The sequence below is a fragment of the Bos indicus x Bos taurus genome, chromosome 13 (genome assembly GCF_003369695.1).
Source record: "Bos indicus x Bos taurus breed Angus x Brahman F1 hybrid chromosome 13, Bos_hybrid_MaternalHap_v2.0, whole genome shotgun sequence".
Taxonomy (NCBI): Eukaryota; Metazoa; Chordata; class Mammalia; order Artiodactyla; family Bovidae; genus Bos; species Bos indicus x Bos taurus.
In genome coordinates this window covers 30,801,989-30,819,597 of record NC_040088.1, presented here as the reverse complement: position 1 = coordinate 30,819,597, position 17,609 = coordinate 30,801,989, and the positions used below count along the sequence as shown (strand labels likewise).

General features: G+C 42.0%; 1 protein-coding gene across 1 annotated transcript in view; it reads right to left on the bottom strand.

Annotated features, from left to right (window-relative positions):
* TMC2 (transmembrane channel like 2) overlaps positions 1 to 17,609 on the bottom strand; it is a 77,107-nt gene that overhangs the window by 21,389 nt on the left and 38,109 nt on the right. The window contains exons 7-11 of the mRNA XM_027559283.1: positions 16,663 to 16,805; positions 13,994 to 14,141; positions 8,919 to 9,107; positions 3,644 to 3,823; positions 2,078 to 2,227 (exon numbers count right to left, since the gene is read on the bottom strand). Coding sequence (XP_027415084.1) covers positions 2,078 to 2,227; positions 3,644 to 3,823; positions 8,919 to 9,107; positions 13,994 to 14,141; positions 16,663 to 16,805 — 810 coding nt within the window. The remainder of the gene's footprint in view (positions 1 to 2,077; positions 2,228 to 3,643; positions 3,824 to 8,918; positions 9,108 to 13,993; positions 14,142 to 16,662; positions 16,806 to 17,609) is intronic.

Below are 17,609 nucleotides of genomic sequence, written 5' to 3'. Positions count from 1 at the left end.
GCTTTGAAAAATGCTTACTACAGTTTCCAGTTAAGTTAGTTACAAGTTACTAATTTATTGCTTTGAATAGTCTCTGAACATTTTGATGTTGACATTAACCTTGCAAGTTTATTGGGAAGCTTAATGATTATGCATACAAATTTTCTGGCAGTTGGTAACACCCAGTATTTGGTAGTTATTAGCACTATTGCATAAATGAAAGATCTGAAGGCTTACTCCTTGCTTCCCCCACCTGCTCTGAAGTACCATCTGTACCAACTAAGACTGAATCTGACCACTGTCCTTGGGGACAGCCGCTGACATTCTTCACCCCCTGCTGATTGATTTTTTGGCGGGGGGTATGTAGAGAAAATAATCTAGGTTTTTTACAGAGGCATATGGAATAAGAGCTCAATGCAAAGAAACAAAGTTTTCTCTGCTTTGCAGAGTACATATAATTTATTAATTTTTTAAAAAGTTGAAAAGATCTACCAGACATCATTAAGCCTTCAAGACATCCAATAGACTTGGAGTTCCCAGGGGCATAGGGCCTGCTTTATTCATTTTTGTGTCTTCCAAGATGATTAATAAATGTTTGCTGGATGAACAGCTGATGAGTTTTTATGGTTTTTCCTCAATCCTAATGCTGTTAAGTAAAAGGCAAACCAACTTGTATTTGGTCTCCACATCTGTGCAAGGTGATGCTCTGGGGCCTGGGGTGGAGATGAACATGGGTAAGCAGGACATAACATTTCAAACCTATCATCACCAGCAAGCTCAGAAAGAAGCAAGCTTTAATCAGTGATGGGCATTTAGGGAGGAGTCAAGAGAGATGCCCTCCAAGGATGTGAGGTGGGAAAAGAGAAATTCTACAGCAGAATATTCCAAAGGAATCATGTAGGTAATGAACTCTTCTGTCTTCCAAAGAGGGTGGGTTTTACTCATGTGAAGACTTTCTCTGTTACACAGCTGTGATGGGTTTAGAAATGTGAGTTGCTCTTCACATTAAAGATGAAGAGGACTTGATGAGAATGGGGTACTCTGAACCAGAGGACATGAGAAGTGGTGAGTCTTAGCCCTCCATGAAGCAAGTAGAGAGAAAATCCCCCAGGACCCTGTGGGAAACAGACTCTGCAGCAGGAAAATATCTGTTATTGGACCTGCAGGCAGTGTTTGTCAGGGTGTATGATTAATCCCCTCTTCCACTGGACTTCACTACCCTCAGTTAAAAACATTATTTTCTAAAGCTCTGCTGCTGCTAAGTCGCTTCAGTCGTGGCCAACTCTGTGCGACCCCATAGACGGAAGCCCACCAGGCTCCCCCGTCCCTGGGATTCTCCAGGCAAGAACACTGGAGTGGGTTGCCATTTCCTTCTCCAATGCATGAAAGTGAAAAGTGAAAGTGAAGTCGCTCAGTCGTGTCCGACTTTCAGTGACCCCATGGACTGCAGCCTACCAGGCTCCGCCGTCCATGGGATTTTCTAGGCAAAAGTACTGGAGTGGGGTGCCATTGCCTTCTCTGTCTAATGCTCTAGGGGTGCATTAGATTATTCAGCAGTGACAGGTGAATAGAAACCCCATGCAAAGAGATGCAGCTGAGGAGGAGATGGCAGCTGATCCCTATGTTACCCGTGAATACTTCAGATTTCTGCCTGTGAAAACAAAGAACACTAGCCCTAGAAATCTGCACCGTGAAAGTATAAGGACAGTAGTGAAAGTGGGTAAGCGGAAATGGTTGTTGTTAATTTTTGACTTTCTAATGAAAACCTTTAATTCTCTTTACAGAAAAATGCACAGATGCATATACACACAAAATCCTGTACCCAGTTTTTAGGATTATCTATTTATGATTTCCAGGTGGAGAACCTCAGGCTTTTAGTGAAATCTGCAGTAAAACTCTAAATAAATTCAAGTGGTATAGATTGGCAGATGGAAGACATAGAGAAATGTGTGAGACGCTGAGAAAAAGGGCAATGTGAAAAGGTGGAACTTTCCTAAGACATGCTGGCTTGATATTTTGGAGACATGGAAACATCAAGGAAGGGATAACAAAGAACTGAGAATAGGGACCATCTTTTCAGGAGAGCGTAATTACTCACAATGCCCACAGCCGTCTCCCAGCAAGAACCCCGGGGCACATCTGCAGGGTGCAGGGGGGGCCGGGGGACACTCTCATTCCAACCTGAGGAGTTGTAGTAGTGAAACAGAGTCCAGTGAGTGATGTTCTTTATCGTCTCTTCATTAGAAAGCTAGAAGGGAAGATGGAGATGTGGGGTTGGAAAGAGCCAGGGAAGGTTCAACAGTTTCTACAGAAAGAACAATTCAAGCCAGCATATGCCACAACCCTACCATCTAGCCTCTGCCCTATCCCTTAACAGGGTCTCTCCAGAACTGCCCTCCCCAGCCTTTCAATCTATAGAGAAGAGGCGGGGGCAACTGGCTGAAGTCCCTGGGTCTTTTCCAGGAATTTTTCTTCTTTAAGTTATTACTCATCCATCCAAGTATACATTCTTATTTTGAGATTAATTTATTCTGGGCATATAAGGCAATGGAGACACAAGAGTGACATAGTAGTGAACGGAGTTTACCTCAGAAAATTGCCAGTCTAGAAAATGATACTTACACTTCCTCAGTCTAGTAGTAAGTGAGAAAGATGAACAGACACTTGCAGAACAGAGTGATAGAAGCTGTGGGAAATTTTCTCTGGGGACTGAGGAAATCCACCTCAGACCATGGGGCTCTTTCCTGGAGGTGGGGACATCTGAGCCAAACTGCAGAAGGATAACTCAACTAGTCAAACACGGGGAGGAGAGGGGAGAGTGAGGCAAGAGAGGAGGAAATGTGAGCTCAGAAGGGTGAAGCAGTTTTTTAGGGTAGGAGGGAAGTGAGAGATGCCGATGGAGGGCAGGCAAGGGCCAGATCCAGTCACTACTATGCTTAGAATCTTCCAGCAGCTTCTTGTTAATCTCAGGAAAATTCATGAGGAGGGAGGCATGGGAAAGAGGAGCATCACCATCTGACCCTTGTCCAGTTTCATCTTTCACTTCCTGCCCTTCATGCACTTGTTCAGCTAATTCACAGTTCTCTATTTGCATAAGCTCTTTCCTCTGATTTTTTCCAGTGTCCGCTAAGATCCCTCATGGTGGGGTCTGCAGCCCCTCCTGTGCACTGTCCTGCTACCCTGGGCTCACCCCCACTGAAGCACCTGGCCCAGAGTGCTGTGATGAATGAGTCTGTCTCCCCTGGAACAGGACTGTGTCTTGCTGTCTGCTGTACCCCCAGGGCCTGACTTGGTGGGTGCACCATAACTAGTGAGCAGGGATGAAAGGGTAACTCAACCATCACTTATCATTTCAATGGACACTTGTCAGCTAGTAAACATATGGCAGCTAAGAAACAGTACTGGAAAGGCTGCAGACAAAATATTAAGGTTATCAAAGGACTAGAGGAGGATGTGAAAAAAGACAGCCTATGAAACAGACAGTAAAGAACTGAAGCAAAACGTTAACAGTTGGGTCATAGGAATCTGGTGACATTTTTTCTTCATTTTATTTTTCTGACCTTTCTAAAATTTACTTAATATAAATCATACACAAGGAAATTATTATATTTAAAAAAGCAACATGTTGGATACTAGGAATTGGGAAGAAGTTTGTGGTCTCTACCTTCAGCTGGATGTCATCCATCAGGGCCAAGAGAAAGGTGTAGAGATTTCCCAGGAAGAGTGCAAAGATGCGCCCCAGCTGCCACTTCAATCCAATGCGTGGGTGGTAATTCTCCAGGGCGGCAATAGTTTCAAACAAAGGGGGACAAAACATCCCAAGCAGAGACATCACAATTTCTACCTGGAAGTCAGGAGAGCTGGGCTAGCTTGTCATCAATGTCACTTGGTTGTCCACCGCCTCTGTACCCTCAGGGTCATGCATCTCCATCTCCCGGTTGCCTGCCCCCTCCTCTGCCTCTAGAAAAGCCCCACCTGGGGTCTCCACAACTTGCTGTGCGACCCTGACATAGGAACCAATATGCCCTGGGACTGCTTGTCACAATGATTGTTACCAGCAGCATTGATAAAAATAGCAATCTTTGAGAAGGAAATGAATTAACACATGGGACAGTGCTTTGTGTTTGGTAAAAGTTGTGTATCATTAAGAGTCATCTCATCTCAGGAGAATGGAAGACCAGAAGCTGAAATCATGGAACAAAATCAACAGTAGAGGTATGTGGTGTGGGGTGTGACCTTTGGGGTCAGCTCTCTGGGTTTTGGCCCCTGCTCTATTGCTTGCTGGCTTTGTAATTTAGAGAAAGTTACATAATTTCTCTGAGCTTCTTGTTTCTTTGTGTGTAAAATGGTGATGGTGGACTTCGTTGTAAGAATCAGGGGATAAGTCATAAGCCGACAGCACAGAACTGGTAAGAACTAAATTTTGGCTTCAACTTTGGGAAAATCCTGACTCGAATAATGGAACTGCCAGCCACAGTAGAACATTCTCTCTGCCACTGATTCTGCCCACCTAGTGGAGAGTATCCTGAACTGCTGATCAAAGTGCAGGTTGATCAGCTCTTCTGGACTGTGGCTCACTCCCCTCCACCCTCTCACACTGACCTTTGGGTTGGCTTCTCATAACCTTCATTCCTTCAGCCCTGCTCATGCAGTTCTTCCCACCTAGAAAGCCATCCTGGCATCACATCCACCAAGGCCCTTCTCTAACGTTTGTCTGATGCTCAGCTTGATTCCTGCCTTTGCCATAATATCCCCCAGTCTCTCTGGCTCACATGGGCTTTCCCACCTGTCACACATCTGAAATGCAAAACATCTTATTTGATCACATTCTTCCTGCCTATTACTGGTTGTGCCAAAGTTTATTCTTGCCAAACCTGCTTCCTGAGGAGATTGGCAATTCCATTAAAGGCAGAATTCATCTTGAGCATCTTTGTATTCCTCTCATAACTTAGTGTTTTAGACATTAAGTGTAAATATAATTAAAAAAAAACTCAATCTGATTATCACTGACTTTGAGCTATAGCTTTCATTCATTCACATTTCATTGAAATCACTGATACATTTATACTTAAGTCTATCTGATTTTCTGCTTTATATTTGTCCTGCCAGTTCCACATTTCCTTTTTTATCCTTTCTTGCCTTTTGATGGGAGGAAGATTCTTTCTTCTTTGGGTCTGTAATATTTTCTGGGCTTAGCAAGGTGGTTCTTCTGCTGGTCTCACCTGGGTTCATTCATGTATTAATATCTATAGTCAGCTGATGGCTGATGTTTTCATTTATACATCTGGTGGTGGATCTGCTAATCACCTAGGGTGATGAGAAAATTGGGCCATGTGTCTCTCATCATTTAGGAGGCCAGCCTGGCATCATCCACATGATGGATATTTCAGGTTCCCAAGAAAGCAAGTTCCAAAACACAAGCACTTTTCAAGTCTGCTTGTATCATGGTGACGGAAGCAAGGCCTGATGCTGTAAAGAACAATATTGCATAGGAATATGGAATGTTAGGTCCATGAATCAAGGCAAATTGGAAGTGGTCAAACAGGAGATGGCAAGAGTGGACATCGACATTTTAGGAATCAGTGAACTAAAATGGACTGGAATGGGTGAATTTAACTGAGATGACCCTTATATCTACTACTGTGGGCAAGAATCCCTTACAAGAAATGGAGTAGCCATCAAAGTCAACAAAAGAGTCTGAAATGCAGTACTTGGATGCAATCTCAAAAATGACAGAATGATCGCTGTTCATTTCCAAGGCAAACCATTCAGTATCATGGTAATCCAAGTCTATGCCCTGACCATTAATGCTGAAGAAGCTGAAGTTGAACGGTTCTATGAAGACATACAAGACCTTCTAGAACTAACACCCCAAAAAGATGTCCTTTCATTATAGAGGACTGGAATGCAAAAGTAGGAAGTCCAGAAACACCTGGAGTAACAGGCAAATTTGGCCTTGGAGTACAGAATAAAGCAGGGCAAAGGCTAATAGAATTTTGCCAAGAGAACACACTGGTCATAGCAAACACCCTCTTCCAACAACACAAGAGAAGACTCTACACATGGACATCACCAGATGGTCAACACCAAAACCAGACTGATTGTATTCTTTGCAGCCAAAGATGGAGAAGCTCTATACAGTCAGCAAAAACAAAACTGGGAGCTGACTGTAGCTCAGATCATGAACTCTTTATTGCCAAATTCAGACTTAAATTGAAGAAAGTAGGGAAAACCACTAGACCATTCAGGTATGACCTAAATCAAATCCCTTATGATTATACAGTGGAAATGAGAAATAGATTTAAGGGACTAGATCTGATAGACAGAGTTCTTGATGAACTATGGATGGAGATTTGTGACATTGTACAGGAGACAGTTATCAAGACCATCCCCAAGAAAAAAAAAGTAAAATGGCTGTCTGAGGAGGCCTTACAAACAGCTACGAAAAGAAGAGAAGCAAAAAGCAAAGGAGAAAAGGAAAGATATACCCATTTGAATGCAGAGTTCCAAACAATAGCAAGGAGAGATAAGAAAGCCTTCCTCAGCGATCAATGCAAAGAAATAGAGGAAAACAATAGAATGGGAAAGACTAGAGATCTCTTCCAGAAAATTAGAGATACCAAGGGAACATTTCATGCAAAGATGGGCTCCATAAAGGACAGAAATGGTATGGACCTAACAGAAGCAGAAGATATTAAGAAGAGGTGGCAAGAATACACACAAGAACTTTACAAAAAAGATCTTCATGACCCAGATAATCATGATGGTGTGATCACTCACCTAGAGCCAGACATCCTGGAATGTGAAGTCAAGTGGGCCTTAGGAAGCATCACTACAAACAAAGCTAGTGGAGGTGATGGAATTCCAGTTGAGCTCTTTCAAATCCTGAAAGATGATGCTGTGAAAGTACTGCACTCAATGTGCCAGCAAATTTGGAAAACTCAGCAGTGGCCACAGGACTGGAAAAGTCAGTTTTCATTCCAATCCCAAAGAAAAGCAATGCCAAAGAATGCTCAAACTACCGCACAATTGCACTCATCTCACACGCTAGTAAAGTAATGCTCAAAATTCTCCAGGCCAGGCTTCAACAATACATGAACCGTGAAGTTCCAGATGTTCAAGCTGGTTTTCAAAAGGCAGAGGAACCAGAGATCAAATTGCCCACATTTGCTGGATCATTAAAAAAGCAAGAGAGTTCCAGAAAAACATCTATTTCTGCTTTATTGACTATGCCAAAGCCTTTGACTGTGTGGATCACAATAAACTGTGGAAAATTCTGAAAGAGATGGGAATCCCAGATCACCTGACCCGCCTCTTGAGAAACCTGTATGCAGGTCAGGAAGCAACAGTTAGAACCGGACATGGAACAACAGACTGGTTCCAAATAGGAAAAGGAGTACCTCAAAGGTGTATATTGTCACCCTGCTTATTTAACTTATATGTATAGTACATCATGAGAAATGCTGGGCTGGAAGAAGCACAAGCTGGAATCAGGATTGTCGGGAGAAATATCAAAAACCTCAGATATGCAGATGACACCACCCTTATAGCAGAAAGTAAGAACTAAAGAGCCTCTTGATGAAAGTGAAAGAGGAGAGTGAAAAAGTTGGCCTACAGCTCAACATTCAGAAAACTAAGATCATGGCATCTAGTCCCATCACTTCATGGCAAATCGATGGGGAAACAGTGGAAACAGTGTCAGACTTTATTTTTCTGGGATCTGAAATCACTGCAGATGGTGACTGCAGCCATGAAATCAAAAGACGCTTACTCCTTGGAAGGAAAGTTATGACCAACCTAGACAGCATATTAAGAAGCAGAGACGTTACTTTGCCAACAAAAGTCTGTCTAGTCAAGGCTATGGTTTTTCCAGTAGTCATGTATGGATGTGAGAGTTGGACTATTAAGAAAGCTGAGCGCCAAAGAATTGATGTTTTTAACTGTGGTGTTGGAGAAGACTCTTGAGAGTCCCTTGGACTGCAAGGAGATCAAACCAGTCCATCCTAAAGGAAACCAGTCCTGAATATTCATTGGAAGGAGTGATGCTGAAGCTGAAACTCCAATACTTTGGCCACTTGATGAGAAGAACTGACTCATTGGAAAAGACCCTGATGCTGGGAAATATTGAAGGCAAGAGGAGAAGGGGATGACAGAGGATGAGATGGTTGGATGGCATCACCAACTTGATGGACATGAGTTTGAGTAAACTGTGGGAGGTGGTGATGGACAGGGAGGCCTGGCATGCTGCAGTCCATGGGGTTGCAGAGTCGGTCGTGACTGAGCAACTGAACTGAACTGAACTGTATCATGGTTGTTATTGTTCACTGACTAAGGCAAGGTGTTGGGAAACAGATTTCACGTCTTCATGGGAGGGGCTATAAAATCACATTTCAAAAAAAAATGTGCATATAAGGATGGGAAGAACTTGTAGCCATTTTTTCCAACTACCACAGATGTCAAATTCCTGAGATTTATAGGTTCAACATAATCACAATAAAACCTTAATATGTTTTATTGTCAATCTTGATGAGAGAACTCACTCTGTCAGTGACATACTATAGAGTCACAGTTTATCAATATGTTATTAGTGCAGGAATAAACAAATAGACCTGTGGAACAGAAAGGCAGCCCAGAATCACACCCATGCAGTACTAGACAACTGACTTATGATCTACGGTTCTGTAGAGACCTGAGGAAAGGACCATCTTTTTAAAAAATTCATGTTATGACAACTGGCTACTTAGCTGATTGACATGTTAATTGAATCCAGCTTTATCCAGCTATGAAAGCCTAATAACAGGTGACTGTTCAAGATGTTCATGTTACTTGGCTTGAAAGCAATGTAATTTCACTTTTTAAAATAAGTCCCATGGTCCAGATGAATGGCATAGGAACAGGGTAATTTCAGGATATTCACTTCAGCAGGTATAGCATCTTACCTCATTTCTTTCATACCAGCTGACATTCTGCATTTTGGAAAATTCCTGGGATCGCTTCACCACAAAGTAAATGAGGTACCCACTTCCACACAAGCAGCAGATGATGAGAAAGTTGGCCAGGACACGGAGAAATCTTGTCAGATGGACATTTTCTTCTTTGTTACTCTCTTGTTCATCCACTATTGACTCCTGGATGGTGAAAATGAAATGTGAATTATAACAAGGAATTGTCGCTCGGTTCCTGAGATGACTACTTTTTGTATTTTCAGAAATTAAATAATTGGGGTGGTAGAGAGCACTGCTGTCTCGTGGGAGTTAGTTCTTTAAGAAAATATACTTTGAATAGGTGAGGGAGATTAAGAGGCACAAACCTCCACTTGCAAAATAACTGAGTCATGAGTATGAAATGTACAAATGTACAAAATGTACAAATATCTTTGGTGACATATTATGACTAGACTTACCACGGTGACCGTTTTGAATTGTATAGAAATATTGAATCACTATGCTGTACAAGAAGAAGTAACACTGAATTGTAGGTCAGTTATATTTAAACAAACAAACAAACTTATAGAAAAAGAGATCAGATTTGTGGTTACCAGAGATAGGGGTTGGAGGCAGAGGGAGAACTGGATGAAGGTAGTCAAAAGATACAAACTTCTAGTTATAAGATAAAGAAGTCCCAAAGTACAACATGATGAACCTAATTAACACTACTGTGTATTATATATGAAAGTTGTTAAGAGAGTAAATCCTAAGTTCTCATTACAAGGAAAATTTTTTTCTTTAATTTTGTATCTATATGAGATGATGGATGGTCACTAAACTTATTGTGTTAATCATTTCATGATGTAAGTCAAAGCATTATGCTGTACAACTTAAACTTATACAGTGCTGTCTTTCAATTGTATTCCAATAGAACTGGAAGGAAAAAAAGGAATCTTAAAAAATTACATTTTTTGTTGTTACTGCTATTTCGGTACATGTAATGACAAAAGCTTAGATTTATTGGAAACTTACTGTATGTCAGCTGCAGTGCTAAATGCTTTCCATGCATTATTCTTCTTAGTCCCAACAATAAACCAACTGTAGTTACTGTTATTACCCAAATTATAGATACTAATGCCCAGAGAGATTTTTCTAAGCCATTGGGATTGTTTTAAATCTACAGATCAAATAGATTAAAATTGAATCTTAAAATATCGAGTCTTCCAAGCCAGGGGCTGGCTTTTTCTATAAAAAAGTTCTGGCCAAACTTTTTTCTATAAAAAAATCAGAAAGTGAATAGTTTTGGTTTTGCAGGCCACATGGTGTCTTTCATAACTACTTAACTGTGTTGCTGTAGCATGAAAGCAACTATAGACAATATATAATAAATTGGCATGACTTTATTTCAATAAAATCTTATTTGTAAAAATAGACAGCAGGCTGGATTTGGACCCAGGGCTATAGTTTGTTGATCCCTGTTCTAATCCATGGGCATGGTATATTTTTCCATTTATTTAGAGTTTATTAATTCCTTTCAGCAATGTTTTATACTTTTTTGGTGTAGGCAGCTTTGCACACTTTTTTTGGTGTGTGAAATCCATTCCTTGGAATTTTTTATACTTTATGTCATTTTATTGTACTTTGTGTCATTTTATTATAAATGGAATGAAATTGCTTTCTAATTGTTTGCTGCTAGTGTATACAAATACAATAGATTTTTTATTATTAAACTTATACCCTGCATTAGTACGTTTTTTATCGTATGTGAAATTAGAATGTGGCACAATTAGTATGTGGCAGAATAAGGGTGGAAAACGAGGTCCCCTGGACACAAAAGTCCTGGAAGGAGATCTTTCTTTACTTTTTCAAAGTTGAATATAATCTACAATGTTGTATTAATTACAACTGCACACCAAAGTGATTCAGTTAAATATGTATACATTCCTTTTTAGAAAAACATTCTTTCCAATATTGTTTATCACAGGAAATTGAATATAGTTCTCTAGGCTATACAGTAGGACCTTGTTGTTTATCTATTCCATATATAAAGGCTTACATCTGCTAAACCTGAACCCCTACTCTACCCCTCCCCCAGCCCCCTCCCCCTTGGAACCACGAGTCTGTTCTCCACGTCTGTGAGTCGGTTTCTGTTTCATAGGTAGGTTCATCTGTGTCATATTTTAGACTCCACATATAAGAGATCTCATACGGTATTTTTCTCTTTCTGACTTGACTTAGTATGACAATCTCTAGTTGCATCCATGTTGCTGCAAATGGCATTATTTCATTCTTTTTTATGACCAAGTAGTATGTGTATATATTACATCTTCTTTATCCATTCACCTATAGTTGGACATTTAGATGTTTCCATATATTGGCTAATGTGAATAGTGCTTCTATGAACACAGTAGTGCATGTATCTTTTTGAATTATAGTTTTGTCTGGCTATATGGCCAGGAGTGGGATGCTGGATCATATCGTAATTCTACTTTTAGTTTTCTGAGGAACATCTATACTGTTTTCAATAGTGGCTATACCAACTAACATCCCTACCAACAGTGAAGGAGGGTTCCCTTTTCTCCATACCCTCTCCAGCATTTGTTATTTGTAGATTTTTTTCATGATGACCACTCTAACTGGTGTGAGGTGACACCTCATTGTAGTTTTGATTTGCATTTCTCTATTAATTAGCAATGTTGAACATCTTTTCATGTGCCTGCTGGCCATCTGTATGTCTTCTTTGAAACCATTCAGAGTTCTTGATAGTCCAATGCTTCCCCTGTCTGATCAGTCAGACTTTGTTACTCCAGGACCTTACAGGGGTCAGATCTACACCACAGCAGTGCTTGATGGTCTTGTCTTCTTCCCTCTCCTCTCTCTTGGCCCTTCTGGGAGGAGAATGGACTGCTGCCCACTGATACCAGTTGTTGCTTGCAGAAGGCAGGTAAACCCACCAGGGACAGGGCTTGAGTCATGAGCCCCAGAGTCCTCTAGGTTTGACAGTTGTTGGAGCAGGGAGCTGGCTCAGTTCTCCCATCCACAGCAACAGGGAGCCTGTGATGGAGCATCTAAGGGCAGGGTAGGGATCAACAGGGGTTTTGACCCTTCCTCCAGTACTACTAGAGAGAGGCAAAGCAGGTCAATGCCTATGAAGCACTTTGAACATCTAGGAAGGAGAAGGCTTCTCCTTTGAATATGTTAAAAGCCAAAATAATATATAACAGGGCACATGTTGTGAGAACTGTGTACATTAATGTATTTTAACTGCCTGATGAGTTAGTTGAAGCTGAACCTGAACACAATACCTGTTAGCTGATTGAAAAATTTCCTTCCTTCTCTTAAGGCAATAAAAATAACAAAACAAAAATAAATAAATGGGGCCTAATCAAACTTATAAGCTTTTGAACAGCAAAGGAAACCATAAAAAAAAAAAAGACAACCTACAGAATGGGAGAAAATAACAAATTTTGGAGAGGATGTGGAGAAAAGGGAACCCTCCTACACTGTTGGTGGGAATGTAAGTGGTTGCAGCCACTATATGCATGCATGCTAAGTTACTTCAGTCGTGCCCGACTCTTTGTGACTCTATGGACTGTAGCCCTCTAGGCTCCTCTGTGCAAGGGATTCTCCAGGCAAGAATACTGGAGTGGGTTGCCATGTCCTCCTCCAGGGGCTCTTCCTGACCCTGGGATCAAACCCACATCTCTTATGTCTCCTGCATTGGCTACCTGGGAGCTGTCACTATGGAGAACAGTAAAACTAAAGTAGAACTACCACATGATCCAGCAATCCCAATCTTGGGCATATATTTGGAAAACATGAAAACTCTAATTCAAAAAGATATAAGCATCCCGATGTTCCAAGCAGCACTATTTACAGCAGCGAAGACAAGAAAGCAACCTAAGAATCCATTCACAGATGAATGAAAAAAGAAGATGTGGTACATATGAAAAATTATATATTAAAAAGGATGAAAGTTTAAAAAGCCATAAAAAAGAATGAAATAGTGCCTTTTGCAGCAACATGGATGAATCCAGAGATTATCATAGAAAGTGAAGTAAATCAGAGACAGACAAATGTCATGATACTGTTTATATGTGGAGTCTAAAAAATGATAAAAATAAACTTTTTTTTCCTCAAAACTGAAACAGACGCACAGACTTAGAAAACAAACTTATGTTTACTAAAGGAGATAGCAGGGGGATAAATTAGGAGTTTGGGACTGGTAGATGCAAACTACTGTTATATATAAAATAGATAAACAGCAAGGTCCTACTGTATAGCATAGGGAATCATATTCAATATCTTGTAATAACCTATAATGGAAAAGAATATGAAAATGAATATATACGTATAATTGAATCATTTTGCTGTACAACAGAAACTAACACAACGTTGTAAATCAAATATACTTCAATTAAAAGTAAAGAACCCTGAGTGGTATACACGGTCATGGAGGGAAAAACTGAGATGTGCAGTGCTTCCCCCTTCATTCCAACTGCTTACCCTCAGGCTTGTTTTTGTTCTTTACTCTGTAGGCCACCTCACGTCTCTCTTGTGAGCAAATTAATAAGATAATTAAGTGTGGAATTATACATTTAACTGATTCCTTTATTCCCACACCCCCAAACCAGGGTTCTCAACTCTCTATGGGTGTTCTAGTTGCCTGGGGAAGTTTTTTAAAAAAACCAATGCCAGGACCCCACCCTAGACCCATTATATGAGAATCTCTGGGGGTGGGGCCCAGAAGATTTTTTAAAGTGCCTCAGATCAAGCAAATACGTGTTAAAGTTGAGAACAGCTGCCCCACATGATTCCTTTCACTTCCTCCAGCAGAAAGCAGTTCTGAGAGGAAAGAGGCAGGGCCCAGCATCCATGATTCTCAACCGTATTAAGAAACAGATGGTGAGTACCACCCATGAGCATTCTTTCTTGAAGGTTTGAGAGCTAGGCTCCCACTTCAGGGAAAGTTCTTACCACAAACTAATTAGGGATCTTGTTTCCCATGCCCCGGCTGGGAAAATTCTCCCAGTGACCAGAGGGACTCAGAGTTCCCCAGGAAGTGGGAACGGCCCTGAGGTGACTACCTTGAAGCTGGTGGTGATGGAGGCATATTTGTTGTCAGCGGTCTCTGAATTCCCAATCAGGTAGTCCCAGCTGGTGAACATCTTGAAGCTGAATGTGAAGTTATCACTCTCCCCCTCGCTCGTGCTGCCCTGGTTGTTGCTGGCCATCCTGCAGGGCATAGACCGCTGTCGTTAGGTCTGCTCCGTGTCTGCTGTGTCAGCCCAGTCTTGGGCACAGGTGGCAGATATCCAGTGAAGGAAAAGAGCTAAGATGGATTTGAGTCAGGCTACTGACAGCCAGAGCACCTTCCTCTCAAAGTCAGAGTGCCCTGTGAGCATACATGGAGTCAGTTGGACAACAAGAATCCAGCATGGGTTCAGGACACGTAACCATGTTTTCTACCCTGACGTCTAAATTCTTGTGACTTGACTCATTTGCCAATGTTTTAGAACTCTTCTCACAGAGAACATCCCTTCCTTTTTTAAAATTTATTTCCATTACTTCTTTGCACATGTATTTTTTTTAATTTTTAAACTTTTCTGTTGGGGTATTTTATTGGGTTAGGAAGATCCCCTGGAGAAAGGAAAGGGTACCCACTCCAGTAGTCTGGCCTGGAGAATTCCATGGACTGTATAGAGCCTTTGTGACATGGAATCACAAAGAGTTGGACACAACTGGGCAAATTTCACTTTCGCTTTCACTGGGGTATAGCCAATTAAAAATATTGTGATAGTTTCAGGTGAACAGCAAAGGGACTCAGCCATATATAAACATATACATGTATCCCTTCTCCCTTGAACTCTCCTCCCATCCAGGCTGCCATATAACCGTGAGCAGAGTTCTCAGTTGTTCCTTGTTGGTTATTCATTTTAAATATAGCAGTGTGTAGATGTCTATCTCCCTAACTATCCCTTCCCCTCATCCTTCCCCCTAGCAACCATAAATTCAAGAACATCCCCTTCTAATTCATCTATTTTCTTGGATAAAAATTATATTTTTCTGATATAAAATTCAATACGCCCTGAGGCAGTTGGTATTACAGCCGGATCATGCACACATCCTTTTTTTAAGCAAGCTTGGAGGAAAGTACTTTGGAGCTGCTTTAATAGCCCCCTATTTCAACCTCCCTGTCCTCATTCTCTTTTTGTGCTTCCTGGAGGTCCACCCTGGGAGAACCATAGAATTCCAGGCAGGGGTTCCATCATATGCAATGGGGGGTTTGCTTCTCTCTGACTCTGTCTGACATGTTGGCTTTTGGGATTTGCTGTTTCAGGGGCCTGGTTGCTTTCGTTAGCTTTTTGGTTCAACAGGGAAACATTCCATATCCTTACACTTCTCTGGGAAAAATGTAACAATGTCAGGGCTAAGAATAAAACCAACCCTGTCTCGCCTGCCCCCTTGTTTTTTTCCTTTTGCTTGATAGAGCTGGGTAGCCACATGTCATGTAGTGGTCACTGTCTCATGGCAGATAGGCTCTCACGAACAGCAGCATTTTCCTCTGAGTGGATGAGATAGAAAACCCAGCTGGGCCCGTCCATCGCCTTGCGGGGGTCCTGGCTGGGCTTCAAGGGCTCTCCGCTTCTGCTGCATACACAGCTGCTCTGCTCTTCTAGAATACGTGACCTCCGGTGGCCCTGCTGAAGGGGGGGCCTGGTGGTCAGGTCTGTGCACAGACTGTGCCCCCATCCTGCACAGCCTGTGCTGACTGGGATCCCCTGACTTAGAAGAAGGCAATCCGGAGGGGTAAGCCAAGTTTTTTTCTTCAGAGAATATGAATTAAGAGGCACAAATGTATTAAAGCACCATTTCTGACCACAGAGAAAAGCAGAGTTGGGGTCAGAGAGGACACCAAGGTTAGCCACTGCCACATACGCTGTGTGAAGCCTCAATGGCCTCATTTAGCCTCTTCGTAAGTGCCTCCTCAGCTCTCATGTGAGCTTACAGCAGAGGGTTTTTCTGAGGAAGCCAGGCTCTGAGGAAAACCGAAACAGGCCTCGAAAACTTCTCCAGCATTTTCTTACCAGGTACCATGTTCCTCTTCAAGCCATACTGTTTTGTTTTGTTTAAGATTTTAATCATTTCTATGTATTTATTTATGGCTGTCCTGAGTCTTCCTCACTCTGTGGGCCTTCTCTGGTTGTAGATAGCAGGGACTACTCTTTGCTGCGATTGCAGTGGTTTCTCTTGCTGCAGAGCATGGGGTCTGGGCATGTGGGCTTCAGTAGTTGTGGCTTCCAGGACCTAGAGTGCAGGTTCAATAGTTGTGGCACATGGCTTAGCTGCTCCATGTCTGGTAGGATCTTCCTGGATCAGAGATTGAATCTGTGCTTCCTGCACTGGCAGGCAGATTTTTTACCATTTAGGCACTAGGGAAGCCCTACACTGGCTTTTTGACTGTTTTGGGGGCCCAGTAGGATATTCACTGCCTCAGGGCCTTTGCACATGCTCTTGCTTTGTCTAAAGTGCTGTGCCAGCTTCTTCTAAAGGAGTGTCTATCCCATTTTCCAGAACTTCCCACATTAACCTGTATATATCTTTCATGCCTCGTATGACAATCTGCATTTGCTTTATTTGTTTCCTTGTTTTCTCTCTAAATCCTTGAGAAGACGGTAAGTAGGCACAGTGTGACCATAGGAGTGGGCTGTTTGTGGGAAGATTAAATACCTGTAAATGAGATAATCATACTTACGATCTAATGACGATCATCAGACTGTAGCCGAACACGCTGACCCCCACCATGAAGTAAGCCATGGGCAACCTGTACCTCAGCCACCCGATGGTCCTCTGGTTGTTGTAGTAGCCATAGAAGAGAGCAGAATACTTCATGTAGCCCTGGGCGTCAGCAAAGCAAATGCTCTGGGTTAGTGAGCTTAGAGTGACAGTCATCAGACCCTCCTGTCCGACCTGGGGTTTCTTTTTCAGAGGTATGATGGGAGCTGGAGGGGAGGAAGGAAGGGCTCTGGACATTCTTGTTCTTCCCTTCACTCCCCTGGTTTGCTCCAGAGTCTGTGCAGGTCTCCACTCTCCCCTCTTTCCTTTCCCCTTCTATTTCTCCATTACACTGAGTACAGAGGACACGGAGATACAGAAGAGAGAGGAGATTATGGTTAACATTTGGGATGAATTAGGGATGAGGGATATTTGTGTGTGTGTGTCTGTGTGTGCCTGCACATACCACTCCAAGCTCCCCTCCGCTCTGCCTCCTGTGCCCAGGGTCTTAATTTAACGCTCTCGAACTAGATGGAAATCCATGAACTTTCTCAGTGTCTCAAAACTTCTAAAGAAAACTGTGTGATAAAGCTCACAATCTAACCTGAGTTTTAATTTCAGTTTGGTTCTGGGTATAATTTACTTTCCTGGAGGAGGGCATGGCAACCCACTCCAGTATTCTTGCCTGGAGAATCCCCATGGACAAAGGAGCCTGGTGGGCTACAGTCCATGGGGTCGCAAAGAGTCAGGCATGACTGAGAGACTAAGCACAAAAGCACAGGCACATAATTGACTTTAAGTGTAATTTTTAGGTGTATTTAGGTATAATATTAACTTAGAATTTTAGCACTTCTTTTGTATCTTTGCTGAACATAAAACATGGGATTATTCTGGCTTCACACAGATGTGTAGTTGGAGAGAGGAGCC